This window comes from Helicoverpa zea, chromosome 26 (assembly GCF_022581195.2).
Source record: "Helicoverpa zea isolate HzStark_Cry1AcR chromosome 26, ilHelZeax1.1, whole genome shotgun sequence".
Classification (NCBI taxonomy): Eukaryota; Metazoa; Arthropoda; class Insecta; order Lepidoptera; family Noctuidae; genus Helicoverpa; species Helicoverpa zea.
The window spans coordinates 5,274,676-5,297,484 of NC_061477.1; the positions used below are offsets into that span (position 1 = coordinate 5,274,676).

Genomic DNA, 22,809 nt, shown 5'->3' on the forward strand with positions numbered 1-22,809 from the left:
ATGATCAGGTATTTGGTCGGTCTCAGATCGACTAAAAACTGTGTTAGTCACAGTCATTCATGACTATCTTAAAAAAAAATCCATCGGCGAACTGTTGGCCGACTGTTTAGTCTGCAGTTTACGGGTACTAAGGAATGGTTTTGACGTGTATATCAATTTAACGTTTTTGCTTATAAGTCTTTGTGAACTTGCCAATATTGTCGCGGAGTTTTGAGCTGCGAATTGGCTTGTAATTGGGTTATTATGTAAATAAATATGAACTGAGAAGGTACGGGTTTTGTTGAAGAATAAAGCCGTGTACAGAATAGGTGTTCCAATTTACCCATAGGCATTTTGGATACGCCGTAAGCGAAGGTCGGCATGCTTGTTCAGACAGTACCTATGTCTAGACGAACTGAACTATTGTTCCTGAGTACGTGTAACCGACTATGCGTACTCATGTACACCTAGCTTCACATTTGCATTGTATTGTAGCAATGCAAGCAATTTTGCAAGGCTTACATTATTTTGTGAGAGTGGTTACTTATCCCGGAAGTTATAGTAGATCTTTTAAAACGCGGGTGAAATCGCTGTTAGAGGCCCGTACCTACAATAATAAAAATCCTGGCCCCGCAGGGCATCTGAGGCGGATGACGGGGAGTAGCGACCCCGCGGGGCTATATATCCGAGTGCTCCAGGGAGAGTATACTGTCCCCCACCTCCGGCTTGCCGGAGTGAAGCATGACGGGGGATAGGTCTCCCGCCTCTTGGCTTGCCTTCATCGGCCGGTCAGAGTGGAGTCGCTAGAGCAAGGTTAGTCCTGCTCGGAGGGTAGGTGCCTCGTGGTAAGTGGCGAGTGGGCCGGTGATGCTGGACCCACAGGGAGCGCGTGATCTGCGTTTAAAGTCCGCCGAGGTATCCTCACCCTTCTCAGCCGCTCATGTCCCTGTTGCCCTCTTGTTGCTTTTCAGTGACTGATTCCCGGGGGCCCAGTAAGTGAGTTGGCGAGTCTCCACCTGCCATTTTAACATGTATTTAATACATTGTCATCGGCAGGTGCCATAGTTCCCGTAGTTTCCTCATTCCTAGTCCATTAGCATCCCATCACAATAGCCTAAGTAGTTTTCATCCATAGTTAGCAATAGTTTAGCACAGAACCGGGGATTGTCCTTGGGTACATTTCTATAGTGTATACAGGGATAATCGTCGGTTTTGTGTCACCATTTCATTAAAGTTGTCTCAAAAGGGCTTCAGCGTGTTGGCTTCGGCCCCACGTTCGCCTCCCAAAAATCCGGGACTCTATAGTCCCGAGGTCTGGTAGAAAAATCCTGAAAATAGCGCAAGATATAAGTCTAATTTCTCTGACGTTACAAAATGCAACATACTAACTTGAGTCTTTAGTTTTTCCATCCTAATAATACTACTAAGTAGTAGCCATTTTCCTACTTTATTTATCCTAACATCGTACAGTGTAAAAGTGTTCGGCGCATCTCGTCAAAGTGAGCGAGAATCAGTGTTAAACGCGAACAGAGTGGAGTCGCGGCACTGCGCCGAACATTACCTGCGCCGACTTGTACACTCAATGATTTCACTTGTTACCTACATTTAGTTTAATTATAAAATTCTTAATTATTTACCTAGCTTTTTACCAATTATCTTGGCTTCTTAGTCTAACCGAATGAATGAACGGCTGAATAGAGTTTTCAGTGCGCGACTACCAACCTGGATTCAACCGAATTGTCTGAGCCACCTCGATGCTTCTTGGTAAGATTGGTGGTCTTTTTGGCTTCTGTATACCCATAATGACTGCCAAAGATATAAAAATATGGTTAAGCTATGAGATGACTGATGTAAGCCGACTTTCAAATCAGGTTAGTTCAAGCTTGATATATGGCTCTTTCTTCAAAAGGACAATCCAGAAATTAAGATCGTTTCATTATTTCATAGTCCGGATATGGAGATAGATATGTATGTACATAATATTATGTATCTAGAACGTATGAGTCCCACTCACTGTGAAACTACCCAAACTTCAGTAAGTTACATTAACAAAGCTTTTATTAAGCAAAATTGTCAAGAGATTAACCCATTCTATTAAAAACAAAGACAGAACAAGGGCGAGGTTCAATCTTTTCACGAGTAATGGATTAAACACTCCTTTTAATCACTTTTAATAGTCATGTCGAATGAAAAAAAAGTAATTAGTCCGTCTTTTATATAACCCTTAAATCATTATCTCCCGAGCCTTTTTCCCAGCTATGTTGGGGTCGGCTTCCAGTCTAACCGGATTCAGCTGAATACCAGTGCTTTACAAGGAGCGACTGCCTATCTGACCCTCGACCCAGTTACCCGGGCAAGCCAGCAAGGGGGCAGCAATACCCCTTGGTTAATCAGACTTACTGGCTTCTGACTACCCGTACCCTTAGATAACCCTTAAATAATGGACACGTATTATTTATTTTCTCTTACGAACAAACAACGATGATAAAACATGATTGAATTTTTTGTTGCATCCCCTTTAAGTACACATTTACATAGACGTCATGAGACCCCACTCTTAATATTACAGATTATCTTGGTTTTATAATCAAAGTCAACCTTCTACGCTACATATTTAAGCAAGCATAGACAACTAGAACATAGTTTATGCGAGAAGCTAAAACCTGCTCTAAAATTCTATGCATACATCTTCTTATTTATAATCTGTGGTTTGGGTTTTCCCACGATTTTCTAGTGGTTCAGCGTTTCTCAATCTTTGATCTTACACCTACCTAATATTTTGATTCAATTATTTTTTATGTAAGTAGGTACTTACCTATACATCTTGCTGCTGGTCACTATTATGACAACTGTTAGATACAAAGATTTTGAAATCGGAACCGAAATATGTTTTCGTGCCTTTCAAGGCATATCTATTCTATTATATACTAAACATATAGATCCACAGTATCAAATAGTAGCAACTATGTTTGACTATTGATTGCGACTATCATGTTTGTAACTAACTCTAGTGATTGTTTTTCTATAGATGCACAACGTTTAAAACATCAAAGTCAGAACGTTCTAATAAAACGCTAGGTACACTTTGAGAAAAACAAGTGACGTTGAGGTGAAGAAAGAAAGAAAAATTATTTATTGACACAAGCAATACACATACACATAGAATAAAAAACAAAAACAAAATAAAGGAACAGAATGTTGCGCCAAATAGGCCCAGTTCAGCATTATGCCAGACAGCTAGTGTCTGACGCTGGTTTTCATCTGGACCTATGCGGAATTGCGGGTGTCCATCGGTATGAACTGATTTATGCTCTATAGAAAAAATAAAAAAATATAGATAAAAAGAAAAAAAAAGAAACCTAAAACATAATCAGAAGGATTAGTCACAAAAATAAAATAAAAATAAAAAGTGGAGGTAAACATAAATAAATTCATACCGTGACTAATCGCAATCCTGAGGAAGCATCGCGCAGCGACGATGTGCATGCTAGAACACCTACTTATCAAATAAATAAATGCATTAATCCTTCGAAACTTTGATAATCACTGGCCAGTAGTTCAGCATTTGCGTTTGAATAGAGGCGCTCTCAATTTAAATTGGTTTTAGCAACAGCATGCAGGATTTATGTTAAACACACACAATTGTCCTCCGTGTGGGTAGACGGAACTAAAGGGATAAAGGGAGAGTATTTAGTTTGTTTTATAACTTACTAACATCGCCAATAAGTTTATGTGATAAGATCTAAAGTTCTAGGCTTTTAATTAGAAGGCACTCTTGAGATGAAGGAGTCCAAATAATGAAACCGGGTTCAATAATATAAAATATCTAAGTCTGAAAAATACTGTGCCGAAAACCGTATCAAAATCGGTTCAGCCAAACGTGAGATAATCGCGCTCAAACACGCTTACAGGTCAGAACGAAACCCTCATTTTTTCGAATTCGGTAAAAATACGTGCAGCGTTTGTGTCTACGGCACTCCTTGAGTCCTTGTAGTTATTTAGTACAGGTTAACAGCGCTGTTACATTGACGGAAAACCCGAGCGACGGACAAAATCGAACTGTTCTGAGTGCGAATGGCAACTCTCAATTGTTTACGTATAATCGGTGAACCATTGTCCAGCAGTGAACGTTTTAAGGCACGTCTTAGAAGAGAGCTGCTTACTGCAACTGTCGATCGAAGGCAACTGCACGTGCTGCTGCCGCTTCGATCCAAAACGATTTCATTAAAACATACAAACCAGTAAGTAGTGCAGCTACGGCACGCACGGTCAGCATTTGCAGTAGGCAGCTCGATTCTAAAACGTACCTTAAGGCACGTTTTGGTAGGAACATAGCATAAAAAATATTTATCTTTAATTTGATTGCAATATCATGTTCTCTTTTTTTATTTTGTTTGTTCAAATGGGAATTGCATGTTTTCATATCAATTATTATTTATTCACATTTTAATATTTTGTTTAAATAACAGGGAATCAGTTATCGTAGTTATTTTTTATTTAACACAGTACAAATTAACCTTCGATTTATGAATAAGCAAAAAAATGAACATTTTAGATTCCGATTTTAGTGTGGAAAATTCTTCATTTTTAATAAGTTGGAATAATAAATGATACGATTTTTTTATGAATAGGTGGCTCCTTTTTTTTCCGACGTCAAAAATCATCAAATGACCCCTCCCGCTGTGGGTTAGCAGCGGTGAGGGAGTGTCAGACTCTTACTGACTAAAAAACCGTCGTGTTCCGTCGTAGGCCTTTTATGTACCAGGGCCGCGGTATCTCTTTCGAACAACCCGCAGCCCAATAGGTGACTCCTTAGAAATATTATGGAGTTACCTCTATTTATATCATAGTTTTTTTTTTAATGTAAAGATCTAGTTAATTTTAAAACATAATGTACAGTTACAATAGTGAATTTAAATAAACTATGTATTTAATAATAATACTGTATTTAATAATACTATTTAATAATAATGTATGCATACTAGAGATACATTCTTTTTAAATAAAATTAAAAGTTTATATCATATCGAGTTTGTCTCTTGGTCTGGTCGCGATAAACTCAAAAACTTTTTTCACCATTAGACAGAGTAATAGGCATGATGACAGTAATCAAAAATCATTAAAATAATATATTTATTAAATTAAACTTGAAGCTTGGAATATAAAACGCGCATTGTTTTCTTTATTAATAATGTGATTAATATGTATTTTTATAAAATAAAATTACGAAATAAGGCAATCCGCCATGATATCTTGAACACCAATCAGAGCTCGTGACGTCATCTCTGAAAACAACTCGCGCGAAAACGCGCGAACGTCACATTTCGTTATTGTGAACTTCCACTGCGATCTTTGTTTTTAATTAATTAATTGTTTATAACACGAGTTATGGAGCCCGGATTTATCAAGGCAAACAGCGCTAATTTGCCTAGAATTGATATCAGATGATTGATTTGATGCTGGGAGAGTTTTTCGCATCAAATAAAGATTTTTGTTCAGCTGAATTTAGAAATGTTAAAAGTTCCATGTAAGTATACTAGTTTAATTAAAAAAACTTCCATGTAAGTGTATTAGTTTAATTAAAAACAATTTTAGTTATAAATAATTCCTTAAAATTACTTTTGACAATGTATTTGTTATCAGGTGTAAATGTTAATGAAATCTATTATCATGGTTCTACCCTTTATTTATAAATTGATTTTTCTTTTAGGTCCTCCAGGCCATCCTATGGTGATGACGCTGTGAGTTACGTACAGCTGAAACGCGACGGCGATTTGTGTGTGGTAAAATGTAAAGTCTGCCCAGAACACAAAGTCCACGCAAAATTGTATGGAGTAACTTTAATAGTAGATGAACAGGAAGAGGCCGTGAAGTCTGTAGCATGTAATGATTGTGTGGCTTCCCAAGGAGGCTGTAAACACGGCATAGCCTTCCTAATGTGGGTCCATCGTCGGAGTGAGGAGCCATCCTGCACATCCATACAGTGCTATTGGATGAAATCGCGACTATCGAGGGTTGGTTCCACCACGAAATTTATAACAGCCAAAGAGTTATCCAATGGCAGACCCAGTGTGCCATCAGATGAAGATGTATTTAAAAAGTTTTTAGAGGAAGGGAGAAAAAGAAAACTTAGCAACTGCGAGTTACTTAAATATCAATCTGACTATGTGTTTGACCAAAAAGAAAGTTTGTCTATGCACAAGTTAGTGCTGAAATATAAAGAAGCATCTTGTGATAAATTTTTGGAAAAGGTTACATTGACCGATGCTGATATTGATAGCATTGAGAAAGAAACTAAAAGGCAACATGAAAGCATCCTTTGGCATGAGTTAAGATATGGCAGGGTAATAGCTTCAAGAGCATTTGAGTTTAGTCGTTGCAAAACCAGTGATGGCACTCTTATCTCATTAATAATGGGTGGGAAACTCCCTGACACATCAGCCATGAAGCGTGGTAGAATATTGGAAGATGAAGTAAGGAAAACAGTAAGTACCAAACTGGGAAAAAAAATTAAGCACTGTGGATTAATGTTGTCTAAGAACTATCCTATGATAGCAGGATCACCTGATGGTATCTGTGAAGACAGTATTATTGAAATTAAATGTCCCATGAGTGCTAAAACGTTTAAAAAATATATAGTCAATGGTAAACCAACAATTAAGTTTTATGTGCAGATGCAGCTCCAAATGTACCTTACAGGACTTAAAAAAGGCTACTTTTGTGTGGCTGATAGCAGCTACAGTGCAAATAAAAATGTAGAAATAATATGTGTTTCATATGATGAAAAGTATGTATTAAATTTTCTAGATGTTATAGTCTCTTTATGGAAAGAAAATGTATATCCATTACTATACCAAAGTTCTTTGTAATATTTAAGTAAATAAAACACAACATTAAAACAAAAATAGTTTTATTTAATTAATGAATCCTGTAATTTGATTAAAGAACAGGCAATGGTGATGACATCATCAAGTACTTTTACTAAATTATTATTTATACATGCATGTGGCTTTAACATATTAAATTCACGTAGGCGTCGAATCACTCTCTCCACATGTATTCTCAGACTAGCAATTTTTTTAGTTTCCCTTGCCTCATTTTTTGATAATTTAGACCCAGTTGTAACACTTGGAGGCCGTACTAACTGCACTCCCTGTTGTCGTAAATATGGTTGTACATGTTTAAATCCTCTATCGGCCATGACACACATACCAGGTTGCAGACACTTAATAAAATCACAAGATTCAACTAAACATGTATCTGTTATTCTTCCCCCATAACCTGGTGAAATATAATTTACTAACCCATTAGGTGTACAGGACACAAGATATTTAATAGTATTAGCTTTTTTGTACTCTGACCATGAGAGTGATTGATTTAAAGCTTTTGAAGGCTTGTGCACCTCTATTTCTAGGCAGTCTTTGATGCAACTTACATTATGGTATTTGTGCCTAAAAGCCATAGGTAAATTTATTTTTGTTAAATGCTTATCTAATTTTACAAGAAAAGGACGCATTATACTAGCTATTAATGGTATACTCCTTAGAAATATTTTGCTAGCATTATGTTGGATCCATTGAAAAATCATCAGCAAGCTCTCTGAATGGGTTATTCAATCTAATTTTTCTTAAACACATAAGTACATGATTTACAGGAATATGTAATTTTTCTGCAATTAAATTTATTAAGTAGAAACAGTTTTTAGGAACTCCAATGTAAAAACGTGGATTATTTGTTATTTTTAATATTGTTAATTCCAGAATTTTTGAATTAACTTGTTTTTTATCTTCTTCAATCAATTCGCTGCAGTCTGAAGTAGATTTCATTTGTAGAGATATTGTTGACGGTGATGTATCTCTGTGCGTAACTGATGGTGTATAAGAAATATCACTATCAGATTCTTCATGTTTCTTGAGTAATTTCTGTACATTGGATATTGATGGTTTAGCAGCAATGTTACTTTTAATTTTAAATGGTGATGTAGACACAGATTGTCTTGAAGGTTTCAGAGGTGATGTCATTTGGTTTACTAAATTAGCTTTCGTTTGGATGGCTTTACTTCTAAACTTATATGTCATGTATACTTGAATTGATTTATCTATTGTCTTAAGTGTGTTTTCTTGTAAAATATTTCCAATGAATGCTTGTGAAGCAGAAAAAGAAAAAAAGTTTTGATACCTTTAAATACCTTATTCATGAAAAAAAACATTAAGATTTCAAGATAACTAGGTATACAGAGAGGTATATAAATATCTATATGCTATGTTCTTGTAGGTATATTTTAAAGGTCAAAACAATAACAACTCAAACAAATACCATATATGATTTTTATATCAATAGGCATAATATTAATAGGCATTATAAAATATTGTTATCAACATTATAAGTATTCAACATTATCAACAACAGTCTGTTGAATGTCCCACTACAGGGCTAGAAAAAGGTAAAATCTTATATACCATCCCACTGTAGGGAAAAGGCCTCCTATGTATCAGAAATAAGCACCTGAAATGGTACCTACCTGAACTTCCACATGACATCTCTTCAAGTTTCACCTGTTTTGTACTTATTTCTTCTAAATCTTTCTGATATTCTTCTATCAAAGTCTTTCTTTGTTTCTTCGCATTTTCTTAAAATTAATAATTTTTCATATAAAATAGACGTATACCTACATCATACAAAGGAATTTAAAAATTTGTCATCATGCCTATTAATGAGGTAGGTTGAGGCATACGTACCCCGGGAATAGTCAGGTGGGTTACTAGTGTCCTATATAGACGTGTACAATAGGTATAACATGGTTTCGAAGCCCGTACTTAAACCCAGAATCAACTGTAATCCCTTTCGGGTCCAGACAAAGGCTCGACATTGAACTACCTTTCAAGTACCAGGATAATGTAGCCCCCAGTATCTTTTGGCCAATCTATAACGTCAGACAAATATTGTAAACACTTCTGTTTTGGAAAAGATTGTCTATGAAGTTTCTTGTCGGTTGTTTCCATACCCACTTTTTGCAACCGAGCACCTAGCTATTGACGTCTCGGTAGAACCTGGTAGGTCTGCTGCCCTGGTAGGGCAACTAGTGAAACGATGCATAAATATTTGGCAAGTCCTTTTGAAATATCTACGAGTAAAGACATTTGGCTCTGAATTTTAATTTTTCAGCTAGTGAATTAATAATAAAAAACATTATAAAAGCAGTTGATTGATGTGAGTGTTGTACATTCAACAGTCCAGTTTACATAGTATGAGTCACCTATCTATAAAATTACAACAACACAAGTTTTCCACACTGGCGGATTTTTCGTGCAGATTTTCCACTCGATTTCTCCAAGAGACACCGCTCGATTCTCACACAGTATTTAACGCTATTTTTGTATATTATAAAACCTGCGAAAGAACTTAGGGCTTCTTTTTATCCAGGTGCAGAAAGAAGTAGTCGTTAAAACACCGGAGAACAGCTAGTATTATTCCCAAAGAATGATAACCATCCATTTGAATGAGAATGGTTTCGCAGAGCATTACAGTGAACAAGTTCGCTAGTCCGGCAATAGTTCATTCGTTCATTACATTCAAAGCGCACGGAGTCGGCGTCTAGACTTCCATAGACACACGTTATTCAGCCAAGTAGGGATGCCAACGTGTGGTGTGTAGTGGAGTGTAGTAAGTAAATGAGGAAATATGTGATTACTTACTGACTTTTGCCAGCAGGTCTTTTTATTTATATAGATTGTTAAGCAACATCCCTACTAATATTATAAACGCGAAAGTAACTCTGTCTGTCTGTCTGTTACGCTTTCACGTTTAAACCACTGAACTGATTTTAATAAAATTTGGTACAGAGATAGAGTTGACCTTGAGAAACGCGATATAACCGAACTTTACGCGGGCTAAGCCGCGGGCGGAAGCTAGCGTCACATAGTTTCATGGGAGACAGAAACCGCGTGCTAAAACTAGTAAAAAATAAAGATCTTACGAAAATCCTGAACACTGGCAATACAAGCTGTTGATTTGCATCCGTGCCATATTCAAGGAGGTAATTATGGTAATGATTCTCGACCCAAATCAATAAAAAAATTGGTACGTAATTTTTTTTCGGAATTCCGTAAATGTCATCTAGCCTTATTTAAATTTGGCGCGTATGTTACTGGCGTTAAAACCGTGCAGCACCCTCACACAAACGCAAACACAAAGCATACGCAACGATCACTCATAAATTTCATTCATAATATTGGATTACTTCGGAAATACCACGACATTACAATGTCAAAAAAAACAGTGCATATTAGTTATTTCCCATCTACTGTAATTCCAATCGATTATTTACGTATTGTATGTCCTCCTCCTGAACTATGGCACAAATGCAAATCAACACCTTGTATATTCACATTTCTTATACTTTACCGTGTACAACCCTACTATGCAGAACCAAACTGAAAGTCCAATAAATCATTCGCAACAAGAAGGACCAAAACGTTAACGCGTATATCATATGAATTTATTCCCACACTTTGTTGCCTTTTACCAAAAAATACAGGATAAATCATTGACATATTATTTTGTGACATAAGACATAATGTACCAATTTATGCTTGAATTATGTGATTTCTTATTTGTTTAGTCGTAATTTCAGTTTAAGTGGCACAAATAATATTTGTTATGTTATGTAAGAAAAAGTTTCGGTGTCCTAGTGGTAAGGCATTAGCCTCTCAAGAACGTGGGTTCGATTCCAGGTCATTCAAGTATCAATATAACTTTTCTAAGTGATATCTATACTTTCTGGATATTTTGGACAACAATGATTGAGTAAAGGTGGTACTACTAGGAAAATTTTACTTTAACCCCTCTGCTCGACAAGATTTTGACATATGACTTTACCGTTGATTCGGCGGGATATTTTGAATCGCGACATGGAAGTCAAAAATTTGTACTAACTTTCAACACATGAATTCTAAGTCCGTAATGCCTGATCAGAAGTATTTTAACTATAACTTTAGAGCTCACTTATTTGACAACAACGTGCAAAGGTCAAATGGGGTCAGTTAATTCAGAAAAAGATAATAATTACGGTGTTTTTAAGTCTATCGAAAAGTTAGGCATTTCAAATTTGGTGAAAACTTACCAATAAGTAATCGCATCACTTTCTCAAACACAACACAAACGTCATATTTATAACATTTTCAATCCGTTGCAATACATTTCGTGCACTTATTTATGTTCAATAACTAAAAAATCAGCACATAAAATACACAATAAAAATGAACAATTTACAAGATCAGTCAAGTCACAGACAAGTAGAGTTTGGAATGGAGTATTTTTTTTTTCAATCAGCGGTGTGCATTCGATACCTAAATCGGAAATTTATTATAAATAATCGAATACCAATTTTATATATACCTATTTTTTAATAGCAACTTATTTCAATTTTATTTATTAATTTTAAATTATAGGTTCAATTTGTTTTTGTTGTTAAGAAAAAAGATATTTAAGTTTTTAGCATTAAATTTTTATATGTATTATTTATTTTGGTGTTGCGTCATTCGTAATAATTTTTAACTTTAATTGAATTTTTATTACCTATTACGGAATTTTAATTTATTCTTATATTATTTCTCAACAATTCTAACATTTTTGTTTCGGCGGAGGGTATGCGGGTGTTCTGAAATATAATGCAATTTGTAACTACCAAAGGTATGTACTTATTTGATGATGAGAAACAATAATAATAATTGATTGATTTGCCCCGCAGGGCATCTGAGGCGGATGACGGGGAGTAGCGACCCCGCGGGGCTATATATCCGAGTGCTCCAGGGAGAGTATACTGTCCCCCATCTCCGGCTTGTTGAGTGAAGCATGACGGGGGAGAGGTCTCCCGCCTCTTGGCTTGCCTTCACCGGCCGGTCAGAGTGCAGTCGCTAGAGTAGGGTTAGCAGCCCGCTCGGAGGGTAGGTGCCTCGTGGTAAGTGGCGAGTGGGCCGGTGATGCTGGACCCACAGGGAGCGCGTGATCTGCGTTTAAAGTCCGCCGAGGTATCCTCACCCTTCAGCCGCTCATGTACCTGTTGCCCTCTTGTTGCGATTTAGCGACTGATTACCGGGGGCCCAGTAAGTGAGTTGGCGAGTCTCCACCTGCCATTTTTACGTGTATTTATTACATTGTTATCGGCAGGTGCCATAGTTCCCGTAGTTTCCCCATTCCTAGTCCACTAGCATCCCATCACAATAACCCAAGTAGTTTTCATCCATAGTTAGCAATAGTTTAGCACAGAACCGGGCATTGTCCTTGGGTACATTTCTATAGTGTATACAGGGATAATCGTCGGTTTTGTGTCACCATTTCATTAAAGTTGTCTCAAAAGGGCTTCAGCGTGTTGGCTTCGGCCCCACGTTCGCCTTCCAAAAATCCGGGACTCTGTAGTCCCGTGGTCGGTTAGAGACATAATAATTGATTGATTTTAAAGTCACCAAATATTTTTAACCGAATCCCAAAAAGGAGGTGGTTCTCAATTTGGATGTTTGTTTTTGGTCGAAAGGGTATATTCCCCATATTTGTTATTAGGTCCAGGATCTGATGATGGAAACCTTGAGAAATCGAGGGCAGCTCTCGAAAATTGTAAGCATAGATAAGGTTATAACTTGACACTCAGATGTATATCAGGGCCCCGATTCTCCTAATTTTACTTAAGCGTCATACGATTCACGTTCGACTCGGTTCGACTGAGATCCAATCCCGACTCGATTACGATTGAAGCGTATGTGGCATTCCGCTATTTTTTCTCTGAAATAAACGTTTTTATCCTTTTCTGTCATTCAATAATGAATCATTTTGTCTGCAAATGATTTACGATTGCAAAATGATTGTACAGCAAACTACCGTATAGACCAAAATCACCAAAATAGCATACCAATCGCACACCAATCAAATGTCAATCGAATACGATTGGTCTTTTATTAGTAGCAGAATGCCCGATATGGTTAAAACTGCTATTGCGATCATATTGCGATTCGATTTCTATTCGATTTTGTCATTATTAACTTAGGAGAATCGGGCCCCTGATAACACTATGAGACAGTAAAGGTTTGGAGCTGACCTGATGATGGAGACCAGAGAAGGTCGAGGGAACTCGACAACCGTACTTCTCTCGTCTCCATCTCCTTCACTGTTGCAGAGGCCTCGTAAATACGAATAATATAAGCACAAACACGAGAAAGTTTAAATATTCAGTTGTCGAGTTCCCTCGACCTTCACTGGTCTCCATCATCAGGTCAGCTCAAAGCCTTCACTGTTGAATAGTGCTACCAGGCAAACACCTGAGTGATAAGATTTCAACCTATGTATTTCTGCAACTTTCGAAAGTCGCCCTCGATTTCTCAAGGTTCCATCATCAGATCCTGACCTAATGATAATGGGACCACCTCGGAAGTACACGCTATCAAACAAAAAAAGAATCATCAAAATCGATAAATAAATGGCTGAGTAATCGCGTAACAAACATGCAAAAAAAAACGGTCGAATTGAGAACCTCCGCTTTTTGGGAAGTCGGTTAAAAATAAGTCGGCGGCGGCCATCTTTCCATCTTGGACCAGCTTTCGATGAACAGCGAACTATTTGCCCCTTCAAACAATAAAATCGTCATAAAATTTTGCGATAACTACACCTAACTACGGCTCTCGTCAAATAGCTTTGCCGCTCAGTTAAAAAGTTGGAAGTGACGAATCGCCATTAAGTTTGGCAGATCTACAGGAATCCTGCACATAAAACACCCGAAGAATAAGTCTTCATTTGCCGTCTTCAGAAACCCTAAAAACCGAAGATTTTTTTTTATTCCGGCTACAACGTATTTTCTACCACTGATTTTCTAGCATTTTTTTCAAAATAAATTAAGTCATTTTACTTTTCCTAATTTATTTTCAGATTATGGTAAGTATACAAAAGTGCAATTTAGTAATATTATAATATCAAATAATATAAAATTATTAAATCGATTCTTTATTTTAACGAATCGGATCATTCGATGCAAAACTTCTATCACCGTCGCCATCTTGTCTATGCGTCTTCAAATTTAAAAAAACAACTAATGTAAACAAACATGGCGAGTTCGATCAGAATTCCCGGTAATTACGATTGGATTTTAAAAAGGTATATTTCTAACGGGATGCTAAATATGAAAGGTTTGAATGCGTAATAATAATTTAAATTTATTTAGTTATTTTATTTAGTACTCACAAATGTGGTTTGATTGGAAAGAAAATAAATATGAGCGTAAATAATTAGGAAAGTGTATGACTGATTCGCAGACCCCAATTGGGGTCTAAACCGAGCTTACGGTGACATTGATGTTCAGACCTCGATTGGGGTCCGCTACGGATTTGACGGTTAAGTCTGAACTCGTTAATCCGTCTTGAGCAAGCGTGATGATTAACGCTCATTCTTTCTTTATATAATAAGAGTCTTAAGCCCTATAGTATAATTTACACTTATAAATACATATTAGTAATTAGTGAGAATTCTCGTGTTATTATTTAGACTAACCTTACCCGAGACAAGCCAAACAAAATCTATACGGCCATGACAGTGACGTCACAACACAAAACACTTCATTATGACGGACCAACAGATCAAATGTCACACTGTATGTATGTACCGAAGTAAAATCTTGTTTATTTCGAACTGACCTTAGCGAGATAATGATAGATAACTATGTTTTAAGCGTGGTGGCTAGTGGGTAAAGAACCAACCTCTCGTGAAGGAAAACATCTTGAGGAAACCTGGACTATAAAGTCTGAAATCACCAATTATTGATTGCGCGGTGATTAATGCTCAATCCTTCTCCGTGTGAGAGGAGGCTTGTGCCCAGCAGTGGGACGATTAAAAAAAGGGTGACAGCCTTTTTTTGTAACATGTTTTAACTGTTGCTCAGGAATGTGACCCTGTGACCCTGTGACCCTGTGAATAGATATATGAAGGAAGACTACTTTTCTATGCCTCGGAAATCTCATCAAAAAGTATTGTGATACACTCGTCTATAAACTCGAGTTCTTTTACTTACTATCAATATGAAAGAATGGGCCGAAATGGAGCAAAACAAAAACGTGTTGTGTAAAAATTACGGAGGAAAAAATGATGAGCGGAGATGCCAAAAGGTAGGTAGGCCAGGTGTGTACTTGTAGGTCAAGTAACGTACAGTAGGCGTGATCACTTACTGGAACTAACGAGGTCTTGTCAAATGAATCTGTCAAAGATTTTTTGAATCTTTCAATATACCCGATTCTAAATAAAGTGTATGAGGGTAGAGCTAGTAACCTTGCAACCGGGGATCCACAAATTTTGGCATGCTATTTTCTTAGAAGGTTTTGCGTTATGACATCTCCGCTAGTCATTTTGTTCTCCACGGTAAAAACAAAAGATAAACAGAACAAAAAACAAAACACAGTTTTACGAGACGAAATCTCTGAGAAATTGCTTTCGTTGTCATCTAATCCTTGTTTGTGTATCGGCTTACTTATTGCTTTGTTTTTATGTAAGATTCGATAAACATTACCACTCTATTGGTGTTACTCAACAACATATAAAATACTGCCGAACACCGAAACGTCACTTTATTTTGAAAGCTACTCAAACGTCGTTCTGTCGCAATCATATTTAGGTAAAACTAGCTTCCCGCCCGCGGTTTCGCCCGCGTCCCGAGATAACTGCTTCCCGTAGCCGGATGGTGACAAAAAATACCCCATGTCCTTCTCCTGGCTCTAAACTATCTTCCTGCCAATTTTCAGCTAAATCGGTTCAGCCGTTCTTGAGTTATAAGCAGAGTAACTAACACGACTTTCTTTTATATATATAGATTACTGCAAGTGAATCACTTTGAAGTATCATTTAAAGTAATGTTTAAGTATTTCAAGGTCTTATTATAAGGTTCAATGATTTCCCCGATTTTACCCACTATAAATCATAATCTATACGTATCTAAATAAAGCAATCCCTATCTTGTCCTAAATGTTATGCCTCTCACTCTACATCTTGTTTCATTTAAATCAGACTAGAGTTTGTTTTCAATTGAAAGAATAACTTACATAAATACTTCTTTAGACGTTTGAATGACTAAGTGTGGGTCCATACTGCAAGCTCGGTGACTGGAGCCTAGGCGGGCGCGGCGAGCGGTGGCGTGGGGTGGCCACAGTGAAGGCGCGAGCTCTTGTAGCGGTATGACGTACATCAGGAGTGCAACACCTTAACTTATAGGGAATTGTTCTTTTATTTCACTCAATAACTTTCTTGTTATTGTGCGATTATTGTGGTTTGGATGTTTGCTTTGCCAGATCGGTGGTTTAGATTGAATTGCACTTATGAACGATTCAGTATTCACCGCCATTTTTTAGACAAACAAATATAAACGCACATACGCCGAACGACAACATCGAACTGGTTTGTTATCCCCGCCGCCCGTGCATTGGGTCGCTCGATGACTAGGCCCGTAGTGTGGCCAGAACGCGAAGATAGAAGCGTTTGAAACTTACGCGCGCTGTCCCGCTCAGTCCCATCGCACTAGGCTTCCGCCTTAGTCACTACAATATGGACGCAAAGGCGAGTTTTATATTATGTTTGATACTTCGCGCTCGTCGTCGCAACCGCGCTAGGCTCGCAGTGTGGACCCACACTAAGTTAACTTTTTTCTGAACCACTGACAAGAAGTCACGAGATCATAATGTGCCTTATACACTAACAATAATATTTGCTCTACAAACGGATGTGATATGTTAAAGGCAACTGTTAATTGGAGATCAAACTTACATGAGCTTTATGTTTTTGGCTCTATCAAACTTGGTCACGTGATTAGTCCTTTCAAAAGTTAAAACATACTTCTTCTTCTAGTCATCATCTTCTGAGCCTTTGCCCAACTATGTTGGGGTCGGCTTCCAGTCTAACCGGATGCAACTACCTGTGATTTACAAGGAGCGACTGCCTATCTGACCTCCTCAAGCCAGTTACCGAGCAACCCAATATTCTTGCCTAGACTGGTGTCAGACTTACTGGCTTCTGACTACCCGTGATGACTGCCAAGGATGTTCAAATGACAAATGATATTGCTGCATACGTATTTATTAATTCGGCATCAAAATTAGTTTAGTTCAAATACTGTTTCCTTAAGTATGGACGAGAGGATATGCTCGCAATAGTCTCGTATTATTTCAAACTCAAAAATCCTTGTATATGCTTCTTCCTTCCGTCAATCGTCATATGAGTAGCAACACTCACTACCTTATTAATAATCGTCCTTTTTTTTAACGACGTAAAGTCATCAAATGATCCCTCCCGCTGTGGGTTAGCAGCGGTGAGGGTCAGACTCTTACTGACAAAAAACCGCCGTGTTCCGTCGTAGGCCTTTTATGTACCAGGGCCGCGGTAACTCTTTCGAACAATCCCGAAGCCCCTGTCTTAATAAACGTCCTTCTCTTAGTTTAAAAAAAATATGTACTGAAATCTGTGCATATTAATTAAGTAACTAAGACTAATCAACGAGTAGTAACAAGAACGAATAAATCAAAGCTGTCTTTAAATAATAGTATCATTTTAGATGGAAAATATCGCCTCTACACGTGCCAATCAGTTATTCCCAGAATTAAACCTGGCTATACTATCTGTCCCGGTTCTTCTCAAAACGTGGTACAATTGTTTTAGCTCTGACTAGCTCCTGCCTGCAGTTTCGCCCGCGTTTGGAAACTTTTTCCTTCTCGACGAATGAGCTATCTAATACTACGAGGTTGCCTGAGTGAATCAGTAGTTCCTGAAACTAGCGCGTTGAAACAAACAAACATACCTAGTATTGATACTATTCAGTTTTGTATTTATAGGTATGCTCTCTGTCGCTATTGTAATAAATAAATTGGTATAAATATAATTGAATTAAAAGTATGTACAGTGCCGGCTTTAACTCTACTAGCGCCCTGGGCGAGATTTCTACGGCGCCCCCAACTGCAATTCAAACCCTTATGAAAAACAGAGACATATGTAGTTACCGATTGCGCGAGCGAAGCGAGCGCGAACTTTTTTTTTATAGTTAACAAGTGAAAGCAAAAATTACCTAAAATGTAGCCCAACCGTACATAAGTTATTGCTGGTTAGTGAATGCAAAAACACGGGAACACAGGTTCTGATTGCGCGAGCGAAGCGAGCGCGAAATTTTTTGTTATATTTTAGAACTCAAAACAAAAATGACTTAAAATGTAGCCCAAACGTAGATAACTCTTTGTTGGTGTTGGCGCCTATGAATTAAAATTTTGGGACTTAAAGTAGTACCATAAATAGAAACTAGAAGTTACTTTCATATTAATAAAATGACTTAAAAACGACGTTACGTTTTTGCTAGGGTAGACAAAAAAAAATTGAAAAATAAAAAGAACTATAAAGTGAAGCAAGCCCGAAAAAGCTTTTTTGAGATTTGGATCACTAACCCTCTTATTATAAAAACTGCCGCAAGTAGTGGTTTAAACCCGACTGAAGACGTCTTGGTTTGTTACGGTACTTACGATAGTCTTCACATCCTTATTACAAAACGTAGACTAAGAGAAGACTGTTTAGTACTTCGATTTGTCTATGGTTCAAATAATATCCACAGATTATAAGCAACAAATATTTAAATCATTCGTTCAATCGTTCCGAATTCTATGCGCAGTTCCTTTTTACATTATTTTGTTAAGTCTATTTTGATGAAAAATAAATAACTATGATAATAAAAAAAATATCTCTGCAGTTGAAAATATTACTTTTTATTATTTAAAGGTAATTTTATATCTTTTAACGATATACATATGATCCAATTATTCTCTTTTAAACAACTATCGAGTTTGCGCGTATAACGGAACGTCAGCGCGCGTTTCCGAGTTATGTTTTGTTTTTAGGTTAGAAATAATTTGGATTATTTTCATCCCGATTTAAATGATTAAATAAGACGTTGTGCATCTAATTAGAACCTCTTCAAAATTAAGTGCACAATAACTTACACACAGAATATCAAAATTGCATTAAATTACCAAAAGAAAATGAAACATTTGAAACAACATAAAAGTAGAAAATTATATTTTATTCCGATGTCTATTTATAGAGTCAAATGCACTGATACATGTTGGACACTGTTCTTCATCACACAATCTTGTTCCCATTCTCATCTAGGCATTTTTCTACATTTTAGCAAGCTTCCAGTCTTTTACAAACATTGCATATTACTGGCAGAGATACGGCGTGCAAAACGCCAAAATAGTCTTGAATCTGTAAATAAACAATAGACTGTATGATAATCTGATATATTTTTGGAGTTTCATCAAAATCTATGTGGTAGTTTATGCGTGGAACATAAACAAACATCCATAATAAAAACTTTGACTCTTATACAATTAATTAAGATGTTTTGGCAACCTACTTGCACTGTAAAGGCTACTTACTTTATGGCGAGCCCAGTTGAGCATCATAGGATCATCCTGGATTATCATCATGCATTCAATTGACTATTATTTCGAAAAACGTAAATCGATATTTATATCGAAAATTGTCGTCAGGTAATTTGAAGAGATTTTGACGATGACGCATTCTGTTGGGTCCCCGGACACTCTCAATAGTATTCTAACACATCCAAGTATTCCAAATCACACATATTTATATCCACTTTCGTTTTTTTCATCACAAAACAAATAACCTCAAAAGTAAATAATGTCGGAATTTGACGTTTGTCGACTAAGTACTGCAGTTAAACTAGGGGGCTCAATGGTTTATCTTTTGTACTACAGATAGTAATAGGACTTGCGATAAACTGCGTTTTGTAATAACGTTTTTTCAAGGTCGTACTTAAAGGTGGATTAAAGGTAGTACAAAAGCCGATACTTATTTGATACCGCGTTTTATAATAAGAGGGCATAAGTCCTTAACATATATCGGGTGTGTCGTTCATAATCACATTAAATGAAATGCGTTAATATACTGGTTAATATATGTCGATTAATACCAAGAAAAAAGAAAAATATGTGAAAATAAAAAAATGCATTTTTCAAACAAAGTAAATAGAATAAAAATGTGTGAAAATTAGAACACCATATAGAAGTCAGTCATTACAAACAGCTGACATTCTCCCTTGAAAACTGACAGCTCAAAACATTCGATACTCCTAACTTTATCTCTGCTTTACACATGATGTTGTAAATTATGAAAACGAAAAATGAGTCCTGTGGCTAAACCACTGAATGGATTATGTTATTTTTTTTACAATTCGCTATAGAATATCATGAAGTACATGTGATAGAATTTAATGTGATTATGAACGACACACCCGATATAATAAAAGGCGACTGTGAAGTGAAGAAGCCGCGAGCGAAGGGAGCGCGAATTTTTTTGAGTATTGGGACATAAATTAAAAGTTATATGTGAAAAAAAATGTAAGTGTAAAGTAAAGAAACCGCGAGCGAAGCGAGCGCGAAAATTTTTAAGTTTTGGGACATAAAAGTAGTGTATCTAACGCGCCCGGCATTGTATGACAATACATTAATTTAATTGAAATTTCTTGGTCAAGGAGCGTACCGCGGCGCCCCTGAGCCCACGGCGCCCGGGTTATTCGCACACCCTGCACCATAGGTTAAGGCGGCCCTGATGCTATCCATACATTTGGATACAGTTCTTGTAAGCTACGATCTTTGATGAAATTTAAAACAAAAATAGGAGTAAAATTCTGATCAAGGATTGGTTGGGGGCGCCTGCGGCGCCCCTTATGTCTGGCGCCCTGGGCCGTCGCCCAACCGCGCCCTACCCTAAAGCCGCTACTGAGTATGTAGGTAACTTCATCTGTACAATCCCTATACAAGAAAGAGGAAATAGTTTTTTTGTTTGAAGAATTAAAGAATTTTACTTGACAAGCTTGAAACTTACGGAATTAGGGGCAACGTTTTAGACCTTTTAAAATCATATTTAACCAATCGCAAACAAATTACAGTCATTTCAAGAATAAATATAAACACAAAGAGAGAAGAAATCTTTAAATCAGATGAGCGTATGCCTAGTTTTGGAGTGCCCCAAGGAAGTGTTCTTGGTCCATTGTTATTTATTATTTATATAAATGACTTCCCAAAAGCGACAATTCACCCAATGTCTCTCTTTGCAGACGATAGCACAGTTGCCATAGCATGTAAGGATAAAAAATCATATAAAAATGACGTAACTGAATCACTTAATTCGATTATTAAATGGCTTCACACTAATAATTTAAGAATTAATTTAAATAAGACTAATATCATTCATTTTTCGCAAAGACCTACTATTTTATCTGACTTTAATATATTTCATGAAAGTACATTAGTAACTCAAACTCATGACGTTAAATTTCTAGGCTTAACAATTGACGAAAAACTTAACTGGAAACCACATATTAACAACTTGACCAAAAGAATAAGCAGTTCCGCGTATGCACTGTATAAACTAGCTCATGTTCTCAATACTGATTCTATCATTATGGCATATCATGGAATAGCTGCATCATTGTTGAGATATGGAATCATATTTTGGGCTAACTCACCTGATTTTCAGCAAGTTTTCAAAGCACAGAAAAGATGCATACGATCTATGTTTCGAATTTGTACAACAGATAGCTGCAAACCATATTTCGTGCAACACAGAATCCTAACGCTTCCGTCGATATATATTCTGGAAATCGCACTATTTGTTAAAAAAAATCCTCAATTATTCCCACGATTATCTGATACAGTAGTCAGGAACCGGCGAGATAACACTAGATTAAGAATTCATGGATCAAAGACAGAGCTCATGAGAAAGAGTATTTTTTGCATGGGTCCCAACATATATAATAAATTACCAACAGAACTAAAAACGTTGAATATAATGTTGTTTAAAAAAAGATTAAAGAATATTTTAGTGAACAAATGTTATTATAATGTAAAGGACTATTTGAATGACTCATTTTAAATTTGTTATAACAATCTGTACTGTATAATTATTCTTAACATGACATTGATTACTTATTATTATTATTTGGGACTAAATTTTAATTTGACTTTAATGAAATTTTTTAATTTGTACACCTTTATAGGTAAAACATGTTGGACTATACTGCTTATTTTAACATCATAAATACTGTGTAACATTGTATTATCACCCATGTTTAGAGCAAATAAACTGATTTGATTTGAAAAAAAGAATTGTCCCGTTGTTAGAAAGCTAGTCTTCCCAAATAACATAGGCTATACTTTATCCCGATAGATATAGTTGTTCCCTCGCAGACTCTGCTTATTGCAGTTTTAAGAGTTAAATCATAAACAACCCAACAAACAAACTGTCCTATTTACAATATTAATTAATAGGATAAGGATGAAACTGTATCTGAAGGTTGTTTACCCAAAACGTAATAAAACTTGTTTATGCCTTACGTAAGCCATTTCTGAGAAACCAAGTAGGTACCTAAACGGTTTAGTTCAACCGCTTACGGTTTTATGAACTATACTTCAGACTTCCAACTTGTTTTTAGATTTTCATAATTTTAATAATAGAACTGTTTTTGTGAGTTCTATACACAAAAACAGTTAAACAGTTTAGTTTGTATGTTCTTTCTAAGTTTATCTTAGACACCAATGACTGTGTTTCGGAGGGCGCGCTAAACTGTAGGTCCCGGCTGTCATTGAACATCCTTGGCAGTCGTTACGGGTAGTCAGAAGCCAGTAAGTCTGACACCAGTGGTATTGGGTTGCCCGGGTAACTGGGTTGAGGAGATCAGATAAGAATTCGCTCCTTGTAAAGCACTGGTACTGGTACTCAGCTGAATCCGGTTACACTGGAAGCCGA

At 36.7% G+C, this 22,809-nt stretch overlaps 1 protein-coding gene and 1 pseudogene across 1 annotated transcript; one reads left to right on the forward strand and one right to left on the reverse strand.

Moving 5' to 3' along the window:
* Positions 1 to 6,884, forward strand: LOC124642889. The gene is made up of 2 exons (XM_047181638.1): positions 1 to 8; positions 5,690 to 6,884. The coding sequence occupies exons 1-2, from the start codon at positions 1 to 3 to the stop codon at positions 6,846 to 6,848; spliced, it is 1,167 nt and encodes a 388-aa protein (XP_047037594.1). The 3' UTR covers positions 6,849 to 6,884.
* A 5-nt stretch (positions 6,885 to 6,889) lies between these two features.
* LOC124642890 overlaps positions 6,890 to 22,809 on the reverse strand; it is a 39,293-nt pseudogene continuing 23,373 nt past the window's right edge.